Source organism: Podarcis raffonei, chromosome 13 (genome assembly GCF_027172205.1).
Source record: "Podarcis raffonei isolate rPodRaf1 chromosome 13, rPodRaf1.pri, whole genome shotgun sequence".
NCBI lineage: Eukaryota > Metazoa > Chordata > Lepidosauria > Squamata > Lacertidae > Podarcis > Podarcis raffonei.
The window spans coordinates 31507181-31529813 of NC_070614.1; the positions used below are offsets into that span (position 1 = coordinate 31507181).

Consider the following 22633-nt stretch of genomic DNA (forward strand, 5'->3'; position numbering starts at 1 on the left):
GGCACCATTACTACAGACAACAAGAGAGTATGGGATTATATTGACAACATGTAGAAGGCACACATTTTGAATCCCTGACTTTGTGCTCTGCTTGCTCTAATATCAGGTATATCTCTCCCCTCCCTTATTTTTCTTTCCTTTAGTATGTGTATTGTGGTACATCACTATGCTCATTTTCTCTAGCCTTTTAGGAAGTTTGGGACTCTCTCACTCTGTAAGACTAAGAGGTGTGTATGTACTGAATGATGGTTTTCTGCCATATTTGTAGCCTTCTGTCTAAACCATATACTCTGTCTCTTTCGTTTCTATTTAATAAACAAGTGTTTTTCTACTTCCTGGTGTGACAAATTATTTACTGGTCAAATGTATGCATGCATTTTTAACAGATGGGGTTGTTGATTCCATGCAAAAGGATCCATTCCTCTCATGAGTGTATGTTGGGTCTATACACACAGTGGAACACTGTCACCTAAATTGTTGTCAAAATTGCTCAGTGGGCACAGGACATTTAGAAGTATGCCACCATCACCCGCTGGCAGAGGAAGAGGAGTGCAGGGGGAGTGCAGCGCAATCCTGGCAGGGTGCCATCGTGGCTGTCCCCCCGCCCGTGCTTGGTGCCAAGCCCCCGCAGGCGGCGTGCTCCACCCTCAGGATGCGCGCCAGCCCTGCCCTACCTGCTCTCCGCCCCCCAGTGCCAGAGCATGAAGCTCCGCCACTGCCATCACCCCTGCCCCAGTGTCCTCCTTTAAAATGTATTAAGAGCAATAGATACTATTTGGCCACTTTGTATGTAGGTCACAATGGAGACTTGCTTCCACTTCCTCCTATGTGTGTTCACTATAGACATACATTACCTGGTAACTGCCTTATAGTAAATCAGACCATTGGTCCATCTAGCCCAATATGATCTGTTCTCATTGACAGTGTCCCCATATGGTGCCCCCCCCCACTGGAATACTGCTTGAATGGTGGCTTGAATATGTCTTATAAAATCACAAAAATCGACATTACATAAATCATTACTTTGTAGAGTTTATTCTTCCGGTTTGTATGTGTGAGAGATTTATTTTGCTATTTTTTAAAAAATGAGCAAGCAACAATAATCAACATTTTGAAAATAATTCTTTTTGAAATACTGATAACTGTCTATAAACTGTTTTAACTCATCTCCAGGGAAATTAGAGGAGGAACACGTGAGGTTTTTTTCTGCTTCATTTACTTCTATGTTTTCTGAGATGGAATTATTTCACCATAGTTCAGTTCTTCATTCTTAATTGACCTTCTCATCTGTTGAAGATGGTTGTCATTAATTAACCAAAAGCACATTATCTTTAAAAAGAAGCTTTAACCCTTTTTTATTTTCCAAAAGGAAGACAAAGAGAAATATGCCCTATAAATTAGCATTCTTGGGATTATTGTGCTTTCCAAATAATATAATGAAGCCTAATTAGCCCGACTTTTTGGAGGTGGTTGTAAGCTCAGTTTTAAAAAATAATGATCTCTCTAGAGATAATATTGTATCTGTACAACTATTTAAACTAATTAAGCTAGACTGTGAAATGTAAAATAATGAGAAGCATGTTTTGTCTTTAAATTAGTTCAATTCCTACAATAAAGAGGAATAAATATTTCAAACAGTATTCCAGTTAAATTAATATGTTGTATCTCTTACAGCATTAATTGTGGTCTTTACAAACTGAAGGGAAGAAGAAAAAATGTTTGGTAGATGCCACAGTAATTCTAAGTGAAGTGATTTTAGAATTATACAGTCAACACACTTTGCAAATCAAATTAATTCAGCATGCATGTTGGCACGGACACTTGAATTGCTCCTCCTCATTCCCTGACATAAGGTGCTGATTAAAAACAAACAATTATACAAACTAGACGAATAACACACTGGAACATAAGATGGCACTCACATCCCACTATACAGTAAGGAAGAAACTACTTACTGTAAAGTTTGATTTTCCTCTCTGTACACTTTGCCAGTTGGGAAATAAGGAATTGAACCCATCTTTACCATGTCTCCTTCCATTCACCATTTTAAAATCAAAGGCCAAACCAAACATATGCCGTGTGGTCTGTGTAAAAAGTTACAATTATTGGAAATAATCATAATTGAGGAATGGATGATTGCATAAATAAAAACCCAGTGTTCTGACCCTATGGTGTACCTTGTTGTGGAAGCAGTAAACTGAATCAAAGGGTCCAAGTCCTGGGAGAAGGGAGAAGTGTAGGTTTGACCCAGATCTACACTCTATGTTAGACTTTGTACAGCTCCTGATAGCTGTCAGCTGTTGGCCATTTCAGACCATACAATCACACTGAAAGACTGAATGGATATATTGGGGCAGGGATCATATCCAATGGTCCCACCCTGACTGAATGTGTTTTCCAGTTCTGCAGCACTTCACCCATATTAGAAGCTCATGGAATAAATAGCCTGCCTAGGTGTGAAAAACCTGAGACTACCTTAAATTTATGTGAACTTAGAGTCTTCTTGTAAGTTAACATATCATCAAAGTAGAACTCTGTGGAAAGAGTGGACTGTGTTGACTTCTCTGGCAGTTGAGGAACAGTTCTATAAATGCTGAGTCTTGTTTTCAGCCTTTTTGCACTTAGAGGCCCCCATGCCCTTCCTCTGTAAATAACTTCACACTGACACATAAATTTTAGTTTAAGCTATTGGGCAAAATTTTAGGCCACAGATTTATTAATTACAGCAAAGTGAGTGGTATTGGCTTAGGCATTGGCAACAGACTATAACTGACTCCTGCCTCTCTGGCTGGTAGTCTGAAAGGGTAAACACCAAACGAGGAAGCCACATCAATGAAGATCAACCGAAGCTCACCTGGGGTTCCTGTGGTCCTGGCATGGCCCTAGCCCCTCAAGCAGACTTTGGATGAGATCCAGGACCCCCAGATACCTTTACCAGAATATCTATTTCTGGAGGGGCAGGTGATGGCCGCACCTGCCCTCCCACACACTTCAATAAGCCAATGCCTAACCGCCAAACCTTACAAAGTTGTGATGATTGCTAAGGGGGTAGGGGAAAACCAAGTGGCTACAGCCAATCTGCCAAATGGAAAAAAAATCCTACCCAGCCCTTGTTCCAAAACAGGTGACCCAATCCAAAGCAAGGCCAGAGCAGCATGATGTAAAATTAGGGAGGGAGGGTGTTCAGCAGCGCAAAGCAAGTGCCCCCAATCACATTGCGCTGCCGCTTTTATAGGCCCTGGGAATCACACCGCTCGCCCTGATTGGCCAAAACAGCCTAGTGCGATCCCAGGGCCTAACGGTTAAGGCTTGGGACACACTTAGCTACAACCCACCCTGCGGGGGTGTCCTGGGGGCCCAAGCGCAACCAGGACCTTCATTAAGGAGGATCCCATTTATTGCACAATTTCACATTGTGTAATCTTATATACAAGTAAATGTATGTGATGCACCCACATTTTAAAAAGCTGGACATGATGGCTTCCATTTTTAGTTTTAAAATATATTTTCCATAAGAAAGCTTCCCATAAAAATGAAAGTAGTAGGTTTTTAAAAATGAATAATCTGTTCAACATTCTAAAACCCACAATTCCTGCCAGAATTCAAATGATGTGGAAGCTAATGGATACTGAAACACTAAGGGCTCATCCACAGTTCTGTTTGTGCTGCAATTTCTAGGCACAGGCTGGAGTGTTGTTGGTTTTTTTTGTCCTGCCACTTTCCCTGGGAAAACCTGCTGTTTACTGCTGAATCAGAACAGGCATCAATCAGGTTTCTCCCTTGATTGACATTTGCTTTGATTCAGCGGTAAAAGAAGCAAACTGCAACTCCTAGGTTTCATAATAAAAAATATTACATTTTTAATTCTGTTTGTGAAGAGAGTCTTGAAATTGCAATGGCCATATCTGGTGAAATCTTGGGGATCCCAGATAATATGTCCAGCAGTAAAGTCTTTAGTGCCATGCATAACTTCTTGTCCAACCCATGACTAGAAAACCAAGACAAATTAATTCAATAATAAAAGACAAATATCACACACACTTTGCAAAATACACATCATGTATGCAGATCACTGGCCACTTCAAGATGACCTGTTTATTCAACATTCATCCTGAATTGTTTGCACAAAGTTTGTTGGGAGATCAGGTAATGTTGCCTACTGAGCATGTACTTTGGGGGGTGGGGTTATTGGAAGGTTATAGGGTATTGCACCAAGTAAGTTGTATCCCATATTTTACAGAGTATTTGTAAGTGAAACTGCATCATTTATTTTCTATTTATAAGCCTCCAAAGTGCTCTCTTGATATCTTTATTCCTGATGCTATAAATAATGGGATTCATGAAAGGTGGAATGATTGAATATATCACTGCAAGCATCAGCCCCATGTCTGAGGAGGACCTAGATGCTCGTCCCAAGTAAGCAATGCTTCCAGTGAAGAAAAATAAGAAAAGGACAATGAGATGGGGAAGGCAAGTGGAGATGGCTTTTTCTCTTCCTTGTACAGAGGGGATCCTCAGCACTGCTTTTAAAATCTGCAGATAGGAAATAATTATGAATCCAAAACATCCTATACCCAACACTGAACAAAATATGACAGCTCCTCCTTCAAAAATGTATGAGTTGGAGCATGAGAGCTGGAGAAGCTGTGGGATTTCACAGAAAAACTGGTTTATGACATTAGAGCAAAAAATGATTCCAAATGTGCAGCTAGTGTGCAAAACAGCATAGAAAAGGCCAATGAGCCACACACTAACTACCATTTGAATGCAGGATACTTTGTTCATAAGTAGCTCATATTGCAGTGGGTTGCAGATGGCAATGTATCGATCATAGGCCATGACTGTTAGGAGGAAGAACTCGGAGGACGCAAAAAAAATAAAGAAGAAGACCTGAGCCACGCATTCAGAATACGAAATGTGCCTGGTGCCCAGTATGGTGTTAGCTATAGCTTTGGGAATGGTGACTGAGATGTAACCAAGGTCGACAGCAGATAAATTCGCCAGGAAAAAGTACATTGGAGTATGAAGATATTGGTTGAGTGCTACAACATTGATCACCAGCAGATTTCCAGTCAGAGCTGTCAGGTAGATTATGGAAAATGTCACAAAGCATACAATCTGCAGTTCTCGAATTTCAGAGAATTCCAAGAGAAGGAAACCTTTCACAATGCTTTGGTTGAACATTTCCTTACTGTTATTCAATAATGCACCCCTGTCAGAGAAGGGAAGACAGAAATGGGATGGTGGTGTCCTGAAATGTATCTCAATAGAGGTTCTACATGCATGTTTTAAAAATTGAACATTGATTAATTCTGCCTAAATGCAATATTTGACCATGCTTATGAGGACAGTAAATGAGTCAAATGGGTCATGTTGACTTTATGAAGATACACCTAATAACTGCAGTAACCCAAAAAATGAATATATATTTAGGAACTGGTGACATGTAAACACATTTATAGTCACTGTTTGACTTACCAAAAAGCGGAACATTAATAAACAAATTATGTGGTTGACATCCTTAAAGTATTTTGAAAAACAAAAATTAGCAAGGCAAGGGGTAATATCTGACAGAAGATGTAATGCTGCTTAGATTGTGTTTGTGCAAATACTGCTGCAGTGGCAACCCAACACCCAGAATGGACTGTTTCATTTAATTGCATATGACAATATGCATTTAATGGCATATGACAATAGAGCCTACACCAGGGACAGACAATGTGGTGCTCTCCAACTGTTTCTTGGACTCCAGGTCTCAACATTGCTGCCCATTGGCTATGCTGGCTAAGTCTGATGAAAAATAGAGTCCAACAACATAAGGAGGAAACCATACTGGTGATTCCTGCTCTACACGGTTATGATCACAGGTAACATTACAAATGTTCTAATCAGTATTGCCAACCTGGAGGGCAAGACTTGCCGTCTTCTCTACAGACAAGCTCTTAGTACTTTTACAAAAAACAAACAAAAAAAACACCATTAAGGCTGCAACCATATACCCACTTACCTGGGAGTAAGTCCTGTTGAAATCCATGGGATGAACTTCTGAGCAAAACTGCACAGGATTGAACAGTAACTAAATCCATGGTAGGCTTCTTTTGTTTGACCTTATCCATACAAAGCATACTTTAACACAGAACTGAGACTCATCTTTAAAAAACACAAAAAAACAGCAGAAAACAAGGATGTAGATAAACATTTGAGGAAAAGATGGTGGTGTGGGACAATAAAAGCAGAATATTTAATACCAATTACCCAGTCATTAGATGTCATCCCTAACAGGAGATTGTTTATAAAGATTCAAGAAGGCATTTAGGCCAGTATTGTTATTATTCCTTTTAAGGAAGGGACTTCCATCCAAAGTCATAGACAGCTGTCTGAGTAATTCCACTGGAAGAAATTTAAGTCCAACACCTGACACAAAAAAACAACACATGATGATGTATGAAAGAATGATTTTAAGAAAAAGAACAACATTGTCTATACAATTATAAATAATCCCCAGTGTTCTTTGGCTATAACTGTTTCTTTATACATTTCTCTATGAGCTAGCTATGTTATTCCAAAACAGGCATTTCCCTGGCCTAATCCCGAAATATCAGTTTTTTGTGCACACCTTTGTCTCACATTGTCAGATGATTTGTCAGTCATCACCATAGTAAATCTGTCCACCGATCACTCTTTCTCACAGTCTGTTGAAGGTCTATCGCTCACATGTTGTCTTTTTCCTGTGACCTTCCAGCTGTCTGTGTCTGTATAATCTGCAAAATCCTAGTTATTTAGCTATTCAATCCTCTAGTTCCTCTGAAATGAAAATCTGCAATTATTTGCCTGAAGAGCATGTATCTGGCTCAGTGGTAAAATGACATCCAAAGGACGCTTTTGTAGAAAGCTTTATATGTAGCTTTTCTAAGTTGGTGTCTGGGGATAGGCTGACATGAGTCCAATCAAATATAACAGCAGTTTCTTTGAGGGAAATATAAATATATTTAAATGGCTAGAGAATTAAAGTTAGGGATAGAATTATTGATCTAAAAAAATAAAAATAAAAATAAAATTGTGTAGGGATTAGTAGGCTACAGACCTGGCTCCCATTTTTAGTCTTATGGTTCCACTCCTCAAACTAGAACTAGATGGAAATGTTCCTGAGAAAGTAAAGAGTGCATTCCTCTCCCTCACTGAACAGCTAGCAAGAGCCCCCTATTTCCTGAGACTTTGTGCAGGGCTTCTAGATCACAGGGTGGTATTTCTACACATATTTGACACCTGACAACTTCTTCTTCCTCCTTACTAGAAATTAAACATTGACAATAATATCCAACTCAGATGGGAGAAATTACAAGGCAACTGCTACTAAGTAGATTAGAGCAGGGAAGGAAATAGTTGGCCAGGTGAGTTATGTTAAGTCATGGGTAGGCAAACTAAGGCCCGGGGGCCGGATCCGGCCCAATCGCCTTCTGAATCCGGCCCACGGACGGTCTAGGAATTAGCGTGTTCTTACATGAGTAGAATATGTCCTTTTATTTAAAATGCATCTCTGGCATAGGAATTCATTCATTTCCCCCCAAAAAATATAGTCCAGCCCCCCTCAAGGTGTGAGGGACTGTGGACTGGCCCCCTGCTGAAAAAGTTTGCTGACCCCAGTGTTAAGTCATTTGTTTTTTAATGTCTTTTTTTTTTAAAAAAAAATTAACCTCATAATCTTATCAAGGTGAGATACTGTTAGTTGCTGGTTGCTCTGCAGTGCCTTCTGGTGTCACATTTTAATAATGCGTCACAAATATTAAAAGGGGAACGTCATGTGGCCATATGATCATCAAACCTTCCTTAACCCTTCCTTAACGTTAACAACCATGAGTGTAGATCTGTCCTTGATCTGCTTGGTTGAGTGAGTTATGATACAGCAGATTTTTGGCTCAGACAGATGTTTCTCCACTCAGCCAGGCCACACCAGAGTAAGTCCAGCATAATTTACACTGGTTTATTTCCCCAACACAAGTGACTGTAAGTGATGGAGGATAATGCAACTACTGTGTGGGTTTTTGCATAGTCATTGTGACCTTGACTTAATCTTGCATCAATCACTTGGAATGGGTAGTAAGATTAACCACATCAATACAGTGGCGGAGGAACCCTCTCCAGCACCCGGGGCGGTACACTGAGGAGCAGGGCAAACCACCCAGTGGCGTACATGCAACATCCGTACAGATGCCCATATGGATGGCATGCGAGAGCGGCAGCCCATACGGTCGCCGTGCAAAAGGCAGCCTGTATGAACGCCCATATGGATGGCGCGCGCAAGTGGTACCCATACTGACTGCACACGCCCTCGGCTGCTCTACAACTGGGGGGAGGCAGGGGCCATCTTGTCACACACACCCCAGAGTGGTACCCAGGGTGGACCGCCCTCTCCACCCCCCACTTCATACATCAATAGAATATTTCTTTCTCAGGAACATTGCACCCAGAATCCTAAGTGAAATGCAATTTTAAAATGAGCGGTAGAAATGGGAATTTGGGAGAAAGTTTAAGAAACAGCTCACATTAGTCTCATTTTGTTTTTTATTTGCTTTAGATTTTATAAATTGTTACTGATAGTTTTAAATGTTATGGTTCAATTTTAAGGGGATACAATGTGGTTTCAATTGGATTAATATTAGTCATATTTTTATCACCATTGCTGTATTTTCTTAAATGTTCTACACAGCCATAAATGAACAATCACATCCTTAAAGGATGGTCTAAAAATCAGCCAATCATTAAAAGTATTCTTGGGCTTATGCTACTTGATCAAGTGGGTGGCACTAAATAAACACTTCAGTAATATGAATTGTTCACCTTGTGTGAAAAAGGTCCACAGGGCAGGCCAACCCATTGCAGTATTCCAACTTATACTGCCACTCTGTAGAATAATAGAGGTTGTAGCCCACGACATTCTCTCTTCATAGACAGGATGACATACCACCCACATTTACACAAGAAAACTAAAGAATGAGTTCTTAGAGTGTCTCAAACCCAATAGTTTTAACACAGAAAGTTTTATCTCCTTGTTTCTCATGCTGTAGATTACTGGATTCATCAGTGGCGGAAACATGGAATATATAATGGTAAGTGCCAAGTCCAGATGTGAGGGGGTATTAGAGGTTGGCTTGAGATAAGCAAAGCAGCCAGTGAACACAAATATGGAGAAAACAATGAGGTGTGGAAGGCATGTTGAGAAGGCCTTTTGCCTCCCCTCAACAGAAGGGATTTTCAACACTGCAGTGAAGATGTGCACATAGGTGATGATGATGAAGATAAAGCAACCTAACCCAATGACAGCACTTACCACAACAATTCCAATTTCAAGTAGGTACAAATCAGAGCAGGTGAGTTTAAGTAACTGTGGGATTTCACAGAAAAACTGATTGACAATATTGGAGCAAAAGGTGGGTGCAAAGGTGCCTCCCGTGTGCAACACTCCATAGAAAAAACTACTGATCCATACGCTAGTAACCATTTGGATGCAGGCCTGCTTATTCATCAACACTTCATATTGCAATGGGTTGCAGATGGCAATGTATCTATCATATGCCATGACTGTGAGAAGGGAGAAATCAGATGCTAAGAAAAAGAGAAAGAAGAGGACCTGAGCAACACACCCAGAATAGGAAATGTGCCTGGTGTTCATGAGCGAATTGGACATGAATTTAGGGATGATGACTGAAACTTGCCCCAGGTCCTGCATAGCCAAGTTCATGAGGAAGAAGTACATGGGGGTGTGCAGGTGGTGGTCAAAGGCTACTGCAGAGATGATGAGAAGATTCCCTGTGACAGTTGCCAAGTACAATACTAGGAACAGAAGAAAGTGTAGAATCTGTAGTTCCCGAACCTCAGAGAATTCCAGAAGGAGAAATTCTGAGATTGATGTTTGATTAATTCTGCTTTGCTCTTTAAGATGCATGTTGACTGTTGAAGGAAGCAGAAGGAGAGTTGTTAAAATGAGAGCCTAATGTAACTATTGAAGCTACAGTACTTGGACTTAATTTCAAATTACTACCACTACCACTGCATCATCATTATTTCAGAATATAGCACTTTCCAAAGAACAGCTATGCTAGTTCCAGTGTACAATCTAAAATATACACAGGGAAGCAAGAGAAAAAGTGACTTTTGAATCATGGGTAGGCAGGGGAAGAATACAATATTGTTTCAATTAATTATATTTGTATTAGGTAATTCAATACAACATTATTATTATTATTATTATTATTATTATTATTATTACTACTACTACTACTACTACTATTACTATTACATTTATATATCACCTTTACCTTCCAAGGAGGTCAAGGTGGGGTACATAGTCCTCCTCCTCTCCATTTGATCCTCACAACAGCCCTGTGGGTAGGCTAAGAGATGGTGACTGGCCCATAGTCACCTAGTGAGCTTCATGGCTGTGTGGGGATTCATCCTTACTCTCCCAGGTAATGGTCCAACACTCTAACCATTATGCCACACTGGCTCTCAATTATTGAGCATTCATCCTGATATGTTTCCTCAATTTTGCAAGGAGGTTTTATAATATCCCTTGTTTATTTAATCATTCTGATTTTCTTGTTCAGAGGTTACTCAACACCATGACAGGCAATTGTTATTTCAAACTTTCCAATGCATTTCCTCATTACTTTATTTACTACAAAAGTCTTGTTGTGCTTGTTTGAACTTAGAAGTGGCTTTTGTTTTGCCACAGCCCGAAATCTAATTTAATTGTGCCACCTGAATTTCTGGCATGTGCCAAAAACCAAAAGAACAGCCCGGCTGGATAAAGTCAAAGGCAAATCTAGTCTAGCATCATATTCTCACAGTGGCCAACCAGAAACCTATGGGAATCCTACAGTAGGACCTGAATGGAGCTGCACTCTTCTCACTTGTGATTCCCAGCAAATGGTATTTTTGAGGCATACTGACTCCGACAGTCAGAGGGTATAAGTTTATGTGTGGTGCAAAGAAAATGAATAGCCCTAGAAAAAGCCTAGCCCTATGCCCTGTGAATTTAGAAATCATCCAAGGTGGCTATAACATTTTATGGGAGTGGAAGACATTTCAAAGGAGAGTGAGAGATGAAAGGAGAGAGGGTTAAACATTCTAAGGCTCAAAAACTCAGTTATTCAACAATATCAAAACACCAAGTAACATTTAACATACACTTTCTTCACTTAGTTAGTCCATAATTTCTGAAAATGATATTCTCTGTGTGATTCACACTCACTGTTATGCATCCACTAGAAATTTGAAAAATCTTACCAAAGTCTGTAGGCTTCCTTTACAATCATGCCCCTTAAAATTTCTCAAGTGTCTTTGTTAAGGTAATTTTTCCAGATTAAGACCAAATTTAATTTTAATACAGCTCATGCTGGTTGTGGATCTATATTACAGGTTAAGGAGGGGGGAATGTTCATACCTAATAGACACTACCTGAACCGATATAGAAAATGAAATGTGACCATACAAAACAAATTTACATTTCTATGAATTTTGCAACACTGTTCTCCAGCCAGCAAAAAACAAGCCATAAAAATTATGTATAGTATGGTAAAGGGCAACCAAAAATACATCAGTGAGGATTAATGGAAATGTACAAAAATGCATTATATTTGGGGAAATTTCTTGTAAAAGGCATGTGTTAGGTATAATTGTGTTAAAATGCATATTTTAGGAGGAAAGTGCCTGGAAATATGTATGGATTTTCATCTAGGCTGTTTATTGGGGGAGAGAAACTGATGTGAAACTCCTGCAAACTGAATTTAAGATTTCAGGGAGGGGCAATTAAAATTGAGAGCTCCACCATCTTTACTAGAGATTACACAACAGATTGTGTTGCTCTGTGATGGGATTATGTCTTTATGTGAAAACAATTTACAGTACTCTGATTTGTGTGAGATTCATTGACATAGAGAGTGTTGAGGAAAAGAGTCATTGTAAGTGGAAGGAGAGAGAGAAAGAGGGAGAGAGAGAGAGAGAGAGAGATGCACGCGAAAGAAACAAATGAATGTACAGTGGTACCTCGGGTTACAGACACTTCAGGTTACAGACGCTTAAGGTTACAGACCCCGCTAACCCAGAAACAGTACCTCAGGATAAGAACTTTGCTTCAGGGTGAGAACAGAAATTGCGTGGCGGCAGTGCAGCGGCAGTAGGAGCCCCATTAGCTAAAGTGGTACCTCAGGTTAAGAACAGTTTCAGGTTAAGAACAGACCTCCAGAACAAATTAAGTTATTAACCCAAGGTACCACTGTAAGAGGAAGGGCAAGGGTATATATTCAAAGTGAGTGAGTGTTCATAGTGAGAGCAACTAAGCAACTCTAAGATGACAAGGGGGGGGAAATTAAGGATATAGCAGCTTACTATTTTTTCTTTCCAGATTTCTCTCAGCTTCAAATTGTTGTTCTCCTCCAACTAAGTCAGATGACAGTGTATTTCTCCAGCCATACAGTACATGCCATTTTATAAAAGTCATTCTATACACAGCTCTATGGTGATAATAAGAAGCTGTCAATTATGATGTATTAATTTATCTTTTGTGTTGCAGGAGATTTACTGTCATGGGAATCCAGCACTTCTCAGTAGATGGAGTATACGGAAACAAAAATAGCTTTTTCTTTTTGATAACATACTTTTTACAGACTGTGGAAAATTGGGTTCCTGAGATTTTTATTTATTTATTTATAAAATTTCTGTACTACCCTTTATCCAAGATTCACAGGGTGGTTTACAATATAAAGAAACAAAAATGCACATAATTGACCACATGGCGTGGCACACACCCACCATTTGAATGGTAATGCCCATTAACTTGGGGTTGGTGGGTCCCTCAAATATTTGGGGGGGCGGCGGCGAAGACCCCTTGGTCCCTATACGTTGGCTCCTATGGTAGAATCAGTCCCTATTTTCATCTGAGGAATGTTGAAGGGTACACCATACAGTTTACAATTGGTTTCAGAATAAGTATTATAACATGGGATCAGGAAAGGAAGGAAGGAAGGAAGGAAGGAAGGAAGGAAGGAAGGAAGGTCCAGCATGCTGGCACTTCTTTCAACTTTTAGAAGTCAGGATCTGGTCTTTGTTCCCATGGAACTTGCACAATGGCAATATGCATGATCTACCTTGTGCCACACAATGTTTGGGGGCATTGGAGGAGAACCTTTACCACAAAACCTTGATATTCTTTTTCTCATAAAGAAACCACAAAGGTAGGGCACCACATTCTGTACTTGGTGAAGTTTCTCAAAGCACCATATAAAATGTGCTACCATTCTCCCCTCTTTGGATTTGCCCCAGAAGGCCATTAGGATAAGTCCTATCTCACCTCCCCCTTTCTACTTTATTCCAAAGAAGTAGGAAGTGACAAGACTGTCCAACGCAACAGGCTCTTGTGGAGAATGGGTTTGTATCACCTCACATACTAGTGACATCTTCCCTCACCATTTTAATACTGATGTTGAGGAAGAGTTATTTGAAATGGGGTTGTACTCCCTTGGAGGAGTGCACCTGGATCCATCTTGGTCATTGGAAGACCAATGACTTCCATGGCTAGGAGTGCCCTTACACCAACTTTAGGTATTAAGTTAGCTGTGGTAACTTCTGGACTAGGATAGCTTGACCACTGGTGTCCATACCTTCATATTGGATTACTGCAATGTGCTCCATGTGAGGTTGCCCGTGAGGTTGACTCAGAAGCTTCAGCATAATTTCTGAACTTGACGGCTCACTGAAGCAGAAATAGACAGCTGCTAAAAGAATTGTGCTTGCTGCAAATTATCTACCAGGCTAAGGTCCTGGTACAGATATGGAGAGACAAAGCCTATTCAGCTGTGGGACACAATGTCCCATTCCTGATGGGTCACTGTGCTCTTTAGAAGAGGGTATCCTGAAGATACCAGCTCATTAGGATATCCATTTCCTATACAATATAGGAAATGGGTCTCTACTGTGAAGACACCTACCTTTTGGAAGTTCTTCATTTTATATATCAGGTGTCACTTCTATTGTTCTTCAGGACCTGTTCATCCTTCAACAAGCCTTTGGAATTATTATTATTTATGAAATTTGTATACCGCTCTTCATCCAAAGCTCTCAGGGTGGTTCACAGAATAAAAATGCAAAATAGAAACACAAAATACATAATAAAAACAAGAAGGAAAACAAAACACACCAATACCCTCCCACAAAAACATATAAAGGTATATAGGAAGTTAATCAGCCAAAGACTTGGTTGAAGAGGAACGTGTTCCTGCATTGCATTTCAAATTGTTTTTATATATGGAATTATTTTGTCAATGGAGTGGCTGGTTATGCTAAGCCTATCTGTTCCCAGATAGGGAGCTTCTTGAATGAAAACACAACTAAGGAATATTCAAAGCAAGCCAAGCCAAACATTGGCTCTTTTCTTTATTTCTGCTGCACATCGGGTGACAACCCAAAGGTACCGCCCCAAACAAGGAAAGTACAAAGTCTTTTATACATTTCTGTAATTAGCATTTAATTAACAAATTATGACAAAGCCTGGTACATCCTAACACATGGATACATAGTATTTGTTATAACTGTTTAGCCATTGCCAACTTTACACAAACACAAGGTTCATATTTGCATACAAAGCAAGTCGACAGGGCAAGTCAGCAACCATCAGTCAATACAGTAAACAGAGCTGGCAAACTTTGGTACATTTAAAATCAATCAATCAATCAATCAACAGCAAAACTTCCCACCATTCTATTGCAGGCTTGGGTCCCAAAATTTTGCAGTGCAAAGGCATTTCCTTCACAAGTCTGTGATGCACTTTATTCCTGCATTTTATATATGTGTTTTGTTGTATGGTGAAGTAGATTTGAAATGCTTCGCAGGAAACAATTTTTAAAATAATAAATAAATAAATGCATACAGACTTACATACAAATGTGATGCTTTTTTGCTTTGCAATCAGTTTATTTTAAACTTCAATTTTGCATACATAATTCAATGTCTATGTAAAGACTGATTGGCGCAGCTGAGCTAGTGTTACAGAATGAGCCTGTTTTCATGTTACAAAGGGAATTTTGATTCTGCATTGGTGTGCATCAAGGAATCAGAGCAGGGAGTGACTTGAAAGGTTATCTTGCTCAATATCTTGCTGTAGCAGGAAACCAGTTACTACACATCCCTGATGGATGAACATTTAGTCTATACATAAAAACGTCTAAGACTCTAGTTCATCACCTTCTGAAAAACATCTGTATGACTTTGGAACAGTTGATACTATTAGGAACATTCATAATGCTTAATAATAAAAAGTGCTCTTCTAATTTGAATATGTTAGTTCAGTTTTGCCTTGTAAAGCAGCCCTGAGCTGAATATATGTAACTCATGCAAACTTTCCTCATCAGATTTACAGTTTCCTATCATTAGAGTTATATACAGAATTTACATTTACATAATTGGTTGGGAAAGGTATTCATAGAGGAGTGTCTTAAACCCAACAGCTTTGACAGAGCATTTTTAATTTCCTTATTTCTCATGCTGTAGATTACTGGATTCATCAGTGGTGGAACCATGGAATATATCACTGTAAATGCCAAATCCAGGTGTGGTGGGCTATTAAATATGGGCTTAAGGTAAGCAAAGTATCCAGTGAATACAAATAGGGAGCAAACAATGAGATGTGGAAGGCAAGTTGAAAAGGCCTTTTGCCTCCCTGCACTAGAGGGGATTTTCAACACTGAGCTGAATATGTACACATAAGTTACAACGATGAAGATGAAGCAGCCTAACGCAATGACTAAACTGAATGCAAGAACTCCAATTTCAATTAGGTACAAATCAGAGCAAGTCAGTTTAAGTAACTCTGGGACTTCACAGAAAAACTGGTTGACCAGATTGGAACAAAAAGGGGGTGCAAACGTGCCCCCAGTATGTAACACTCCGTAGAAAAAGCTGATGATCCATACACTAATTATCATTTGGGTACAGGCCTGCCTATTCATCAACATCTCATACTGTAACGGTTTGCAAATGGCAATGTACCGATCATATGCCATGACTGTAAGGAGAAAGAAATCTGATGCTATGAAGAAGAGAAAAAAGAGTACTTGAGCAACACATCCCAGATTTGAAATGTACCTTGTATTTAAGATGGTATTGGCCATAGATTTTGGCATAATGACTGAAACTGAGCCAAGGTCTTGTAAGGCCAAGTTCATCAGAAAGAAGTACATGGGGGTGTGCAGGTGATGGTCAAAGGCTACTGCAGAGATGATGAGAAGATTTCCTGTAAGTGCTGCCAGATAAAAAGCAAGGAACACAACAAAGTATAAAATTTGTAGCTCTCGAAGCTCTGAGAATTCTAGAAGAAGAAATCCTGACAGAGAGGACTGATTAACTATGATTTGCTCCATCACAATCATGTTGCTGTGGAAGAAAGCGGAACAAAGTGATTAAAGGGACTTTAAAAAAAGAAATGTCAAGAAAGAGTCCTGCACTGTCTGCAAAAGAAGATGGTATTGTTCCTGACTTGATTTGCAGTGTCCCTTCTAACTAGTCAACCTATTGCAGCGATAATTTGTGACAACATAGATCAGAACAGATTGTATCATATGATTTTCCTAAAGACTAAAATAATAAAAAAAATCCAAGAATTTCTCTTATGCACTGCATGAGCAGTGAATACCTGTGCTGTCTGTAAGTTTTTCAGCAATAGATAGATGATAGATAGATAGAGATAGATAGATGGTGCACCAACCCTGCAAGAAGCGGGTTTAAAAGACTGGAAGAACAATGGAGCAATTCACATTAGAGGAATCCCAACCATGCCAACAATATTAACAAGCAACAAAAATTAGGCTTTAGTCAGAGTTATTGGCATTTTGTGGTACACTGCTATCAAATGATTTTGTGGGTTTTTGTTTTGTTTTTTTTTGAAGTTTGTAGAGTATCTAGAATAAAAATACAAAATGAGAACATAAAATTATATGAACATAGGGAAGTTTGGACTTGTGACCAGCACAAAGAAAAAAAGTAGCTTGGGACTGGCATGAATGAAAAGTACAGAAACACAAAAACAGACAAAACACATGTTGATGTACTTTGTGTTGTACTAGTCATGAAAAGAGAAAGAGGGTTGCACAAAGAGAGAGTTACAAAGTGACTATATGTGGAAGAGAGAATATGGCAGAGAAATAGAGAGGAGGAGAGCGGGCAGAGAATTGAAGGGATTTATTATTTTCATTGCAAGTGCAATCTAGAAAATGAGTATAAGCAGCTTACTATTATTCTTCATAGATTTCTCTCCACTTCAGATTCTGTTTCATTCCATTGAAATGAAATGACTGCATATCTATGCAGCCATACATGCAATTTTATAAGAATCTTCCTACGCTTGGATCTACTGTGACAATAAACATTTGTCAACATGGGGAGGAGATTTCTTAATAACTCTTCTGTCTTTCTGGAGATTTGCTCCCACAGGAATTAAACATTAGAATATTACAATATTAGAAATAAAGCTTGTTTGCAAAATGCATGTATTAGGCATAATTGTGGGAAAATACAATTTTTAGGAGAAATATTCATATATCAATCATGTGCCAGCTCCATCTGCTACGCAGGCTAAGACTCTACCTGCCCGTAGACTGTTTTGCCAGAGTGGTGCATGCTATAGTTATCTCCCGCTTGAGCTACTGCAATGTGCTCTACATGGGGTTACCTTTGAAGGTGACCTGGAAAAATACAATTAATCTAGAATGCAGCAGCTAGATTGGTGATTGGGAATGGCCGCTGAAATCATATAACACCGGTCCTGAAAGACCTACATTAGCTCCCAGTACATTTCTGAGCAAAATTCAAAGTATTGGTGCTTTTCTTTAAAGCCCCAAATGGCCTCGGCCCAGTATACCTGAAGGAATGTCTCCACTCCCAACATTCAGCCTGGACACTGAGGTCCAGCACCGAGGGCCTTCTGGCAGTTCCCTCACTGCGAGAACTGGGATTACAGGGAACCAGGCAGAGGGCCTTCTCGGTAGTGGCACCTGCCCTGTGGAATGCCCTCCCATCAGATGTCAAGGAAATAAACAATTATCTGACCTTTAGAAGACATCTGAAGGCAGCCCTGTTTAGGGAAGTTTTTAATGTTTGATGTTTTTTCGTGTTTTTAATATTCTGTTGGGAGCCACCCAGACTGGCTGGGGCAACCCAATCAGATGGCCAGGGTATAAATAATTAATTATTGTTATTTCTGTTTGTCTGAATGTTCCTGATGCTTTTGAAATGCACCTAGATGGATTTTCTTCACATTTTATAATCCTTTTTGTAAAAAGAACTTCCTGTCCCTATAATAGGTTAAAGTGAGAATGAAACTATCAAATCAAGTCCCACCTGCATGTCAACTCCACACGAGTAGTTCTGCAAGGAATTTTGAGTAGAGACATAAATGTGCCTTGTTTTTAGGTGTATATTGTAAACCCTTGTATAAAATAAAGAACTCACACCTAGAAAGATTTGTTTATTCAAGGATGATATGCATAACTTTAGACAGTACATTGCAGGTGCAGGCTACAACCAATCACTGATACATCCTTTCTCTCTCATCTAGAGATGAAAGTGATCCTAACCCTCTAGAATGTTTATTATTATTATTATTATTATTATTATTATTATTATTATTATTATATAGATTGGAACCATTTCTAGTCTATATAAAAAGTTATTTTCCCATATGTGAAGATCACAGCAGGGTTTGAAGTGTTAGAAAACAGCAGAATAGATGTACAAACATGTTAGAGAGAATTAAATTAGATAAGACCAAACCTTAAAATGCAATTGTATGTAATCTGAGTTATAAACATCGATGTTGGGTGAGCGGGAAGTCACTAGTTTTGTTGAATTAGAATATAATTGCTGAGCAACAAATGTAACTTTGGATATGGAAAAAAGAACAAAATACTGTTACAAAAAAGAGGAAGACTGTTGCCTTCCATTCCAATGGAAAAGAAAGATGTTTTATCAGGAGCTATGCATAGTTCACCAGGGGCTGGTTCTTGTATCAATGGTGCAAGCAGGACAAACACTCTGAACCATTAACATGAGCCAGGCAAAAGTCAAGGAAAACACATACACCCCAACATTCCTCTGGTGAAAAAAGGGACGTTTTTATCTGAGGACTTTTGGAGGGTATGCAACCACAGTCAGGTACAGTGGTGTCATTGATTTAACTTACAGTGGTACCTCGGGTTAAGTACTAGTTCCAGAAGTCTGTTCTTAACCTGAAACTGTTCTTAACCTGAAGCACCACTTTAGCTAATGGGCCCTCCTGCTGCTGCTGTGCCGCTGGAGCACAATCTCTGTTCTCATCCTGAAACAAAGTTCTTAACCCGAGGTACTATTTCTGGGTAAGCGGAGTCTGTAACCTGAAGCGTATGTAACCTGAAGTGTATGTAACCCGAGGTACCACTGTATTATAGTCAATGCACCATAACTGAAATGCAATAAAATTCAGATTAAGCAGAACAACAACCATAACAATTCTATACCACCCTTCATCCACTGATCACAGGGCAGTTTGCAATATAAAAACACAAAAATACATAATAGAGTAACAGACAAAAACAATAACCCCATCCACTTTAAAAGGCCATTAATTGTTTAATTAGCATAGCCCAAAGTCACTTATGATGGTAGCCAGAGACCAAAGCATGTGGAGAGCTGCAGGGCAAATAGGGAAATTTTAACCACTACACCAATTCTCACAATTTGCAATATAAGCAATGTAGCCCTTCTAGATCAATTGAGGAAACAAAGCTAAATCTATTTAGCTGCTTCAGTTTCCTCATAGAATTTCCAGTTTCCTATCATTAGTATTACACTGCATACAGAATTTTCCTTCACAAAATAAGACTGGAAATGTTTTTCATAGAGGAGTGACGCAAACGCAATAGCTTTGACAGTGCATTTTTAATCTCCCTATTTCTCATGCTATAGATTACTGGATTCATCAAGGGTGGAACCATGGAATACATCACTGTAAATGCCAAATCCAGATGTAATGAGGCAGGCTTGAAGAAAGCAAAGTATGAAGTAAATACAAATAGGCAGTATACAATGAGATGGGGAAGGCAAGTTGAGAAAGCCTTTTGCCTTCCTTCAGTTGAGGGGATTTTCAGCACCGCAGTGAAAATGTACACATAGGTTATAATGTTGAAGATAAAGCAGCCAATCCCAAAGACAGCACTTATAGCAATAACTCCTATTTCCACTAGATACAAATCCGTGCAGGCCAGCTTAAGTACTTGTGGGATTTCACAAAAAAATTGATTGACTTTATTGGAACAAAAGGGGGATGCAAAGGTTCCTCCCGTGTGTAACACTCCATAGAAAAAGCTGCCGATCCATACACTGCTAATCATTTGAATATAGGCTTGCCTATTCATCAGCATCCCATACTGTAATGGTTTGCAAATGGCAACATACCGATCATATGCCATCACTGTGAGAAGAAAGAAATCAGATCCCACAAAGAAGACAAAGAAGAGTAGTTGTGCAACACACCCAGAGTAGGAAATGTACCTGGTGTTCATGAGTGAATTGAGCATGGACTTGGGAATAATGACTGAAACTTGTCCCAGGTCCTGCATTGCCAAGTTCATCAGGAAGAAGTACATGGGGGTGTGCAGGTGGTGATCAAAGGCTACTGCAGAGATGATGAGAAGATTCCCTGTGACAGTTGCCAAGTACAATACCAGGAATATAATGAAATGTAGAATTTGTAGTTCCCGAACATCTGAGAATTCTAGGAGGAGAAATTCTGAGAAAGATGATTGATTATCCATGCTCTGCTTCTTCACATTCATGTTGCTATGGAAGGAAGCCGAAACCAGCTGTTAAAAGGGGAGCCCATTTTATTTAGGATTATTATTATTATTATTATTATTATTATTATTATTATTATTATTCATCCATTTTACTGTTGCTAACTGTAGACCACTGTGTTAAAAAATTATAGCAAATTCATGTAATCCAAGTTACACTTCACTTCCTAGTGTGAAAGTATCTGAAAATATCCAGAAAACAGATGCAACACATGCTGAGGTACGTTGTGTTATGCAAGATTTGTGAACAAAGGTAGATAGTTGCTGGAGAGAGTGACTATCTGTGTAGGAGAGAATATGACAGTTAGGGAGAAAGAAGAAAGGAAGGATGACCAATACATTACTTTCATTGTAAGTGCAATTGAAAAATATAGAATGGTATCTTACAATTTTTTTCTTCATAGGGTTCTCTCCAGTATGCTTCTCCAGTGGACTTAAATGACTGCATATTTCTCCACCCATACCTGCAATTTTATAGCAATCTTCCAGCAGTTGGATTTATGATGACAATAAACATGAATCAACATGGGGAAGACACTTATTAATAATTCTCCTGTCTTTCTAGAGATTTACTCTCACAGGAATTCAACACACCTCAGCATTAGGGCTGTATAGAAACAATACTGCATTTTGTTTAGTTTTGCTAATTTGTTTGTTTTGGTTATCATAATAATAACAAAACTATGAAGGGAACTCATCATTCCACAACAGCTATATCAGATATACCCATCTGTATGAAATTCTTCTGACAAAGAAGGCTCTAACTATCAATGTTAATAATGGGTGTAATGAGTCCAGGCAGCTGGCTTGATAACACAGTACACCAGAGTAATTAACTTGAAGATTTATTGCAAACAAAGCAATTATCCTCAGGGCCCTCTCGCCGAGCGTCCATTAGTACACCCAGGTTGACCCTTCTGAGGAATGCTTCCAGTGTCTGCAGAATATACTGAACCTATGAACCTTGTGTTTCTTGGTTTGTTTTCTGTCTAAAACCCTTCCCATTCATCAGCTTCCTGGGCTCACTGTGTCAACCAACTCCTCTTCTGGTGAAGAAAAGCTCTCTCTCTTGCTTTTTGTGCCTGCCTGAGAGCTTTGGCTTGTTCCAGCCTGCTTCTAGCTACTTTCTTATCTGCATTCCTTTTAGTTTCAACAAGAGGAGGGGGAGTCGGCAGGTGCCAGCTCTCCTCTGCCTGAGAGAAATCCGAGCCTCTCTGCTGCTGGCTGGTGTCTAACTCAGGCTGGAAATTCTGGCTTTGGGCAGGTGTGATCATGATCATGAGCAATACCACTCATTGGCAAAGAGTGCCTCTTAAAACCAGCACCAGTAGTAACTGTATGTCTGAATGTTCCTGATGCTTTTGCACTGCACCCAGATGGAGTTTCTTCACGTTTTATAAACCTTTTTGTAAAGCCTCTCCTTCTTACAGAGGGGAGGAGTTGTGAGTGGGAGCCGTTTCCCACATTGGCAGGGGGCGTTCTGGCCCCTGCCTAGCTGTCCCGGCTGCCAAGCCATGCCCCCTGGCAGCCAACCAATCAGGTGGATGCTTGGGGGTGGGGTTTAGCTGCTCAAATGCTGCCACAGCAGCATTTCCCCTTCATTGTGTTGCTGGTTTTCGTCGGATCACCCACCCACCTTCCCTTCAGTTCATTCCTTGGTTCTTGACATTGCTATGGACCTTTGGTTGGTCGCCTTGGTTGTCCAAGGGACCTGGTAGGAATTTTTCTCCAACTGTCAAAATGGCACCGGCCACTTG

At 39.6% G+C, this 22633-nt stretch overlaps 4 protein-coding genes across 4 annotated transcripts; all 4 read right to left on the reverse strand.

The window, feature by feature from the left end:
* Positions 1-4266: 4266 nt before the first annotated feature.
* Positions 4267-6657, reverse strand: LOC128398726 (olfactory receptor 14I1-like). The gene is made up of 2 exons (XM_053359978.1): positions 6617-6657; positions 4267-5212 (listed from the first exon to the last, which is right to left on the reverse strand). Exons 1-2 carry the CDS (start codon positions 6655-6657, stop codon positions 4267-4269), a joined length of 987 nt encoding a protein of 328 aa, XP_053215953.1.
* A 2314-nt stretch (positions 6658-8971) lies between these two features.
* LOC128398727 (olfactory receptor 14A16-like) lies at positions 8972-9943 on the reverse strand. Its single transcript, XM_053359979.1, has one exon. It carries the CDS (start codon positions 9941-9943, stop codon positions 8972-8974), a length of 972 nt encoding a protein of 323 aa, XP_053215954.1.
* Positions 9944-15428: 5485 nt separating this feature from the next.
* Positions 15429-16421, reverse strand: LOC128398728 (olfactory receptor 14A16-like). The gene has a single exon (XM_053359980.1). It carries the CDS (start codon positions 16419-16421, stop codon positions 15429-15431), a length of 993 nt encoding a protein of 330 aa, XP_053215955.1.
* Positions 16422-19883: 3462 nt separating this feature from the next.
* On the reverse strand, positions 19884-20858 carry LOC128400766 (olfactory receptor 14I1-like). The gene has a single exon (XM_053363229.1). The coding sequence runs from the start codon at positions 20856-20858 to the stop codon at positions 19893-19895; it is 966 nt and encodes a 321-aa protein (XP_053219204.1). The 3' UTR covers positions 19884-19892.
* Between the last annotated feature and the right edge of the window lie 1775 nt (positions 20859-22633).

Bases quoted from the DNA above. Each gene is read 5' to 3' on its own strand.
- LOC128398728 (XM_053359980.1), bottom strand. From the start codon at position 16,421: ATGATTGTGATGGAGCAAATCATAGTTAATCAGTCCTCTCTGTCAGGA.
- LOC128398727 (XM_053359979.1), bottom strand. From the start codon at position 9,943: ATGCATCTTAAAGAGCAAAGCAGAATTAATCAAACATCAATCTCAGAA.
- LOC128400766 (XM_053363229.1), bottom strand. From the start codon at position 20,858: ATGAATGTGAAGAAGCAGAGCATGGATAATCAATCATCTTTCTCAGAA.
- LOC128398726 (XM_053359978.1), bottom strand. From the start codon at position 6,657: ATGGTGATGACTGACAAATCATCTGACAATGTGAGACAAAG. The intron at 5,213-6,616 runs GTGTGCACAAAA...CTTCTCTGACAG, and splicing joins TCTGACAATGTGAGACAAAG to GGGTGCATTATTGAATAACA.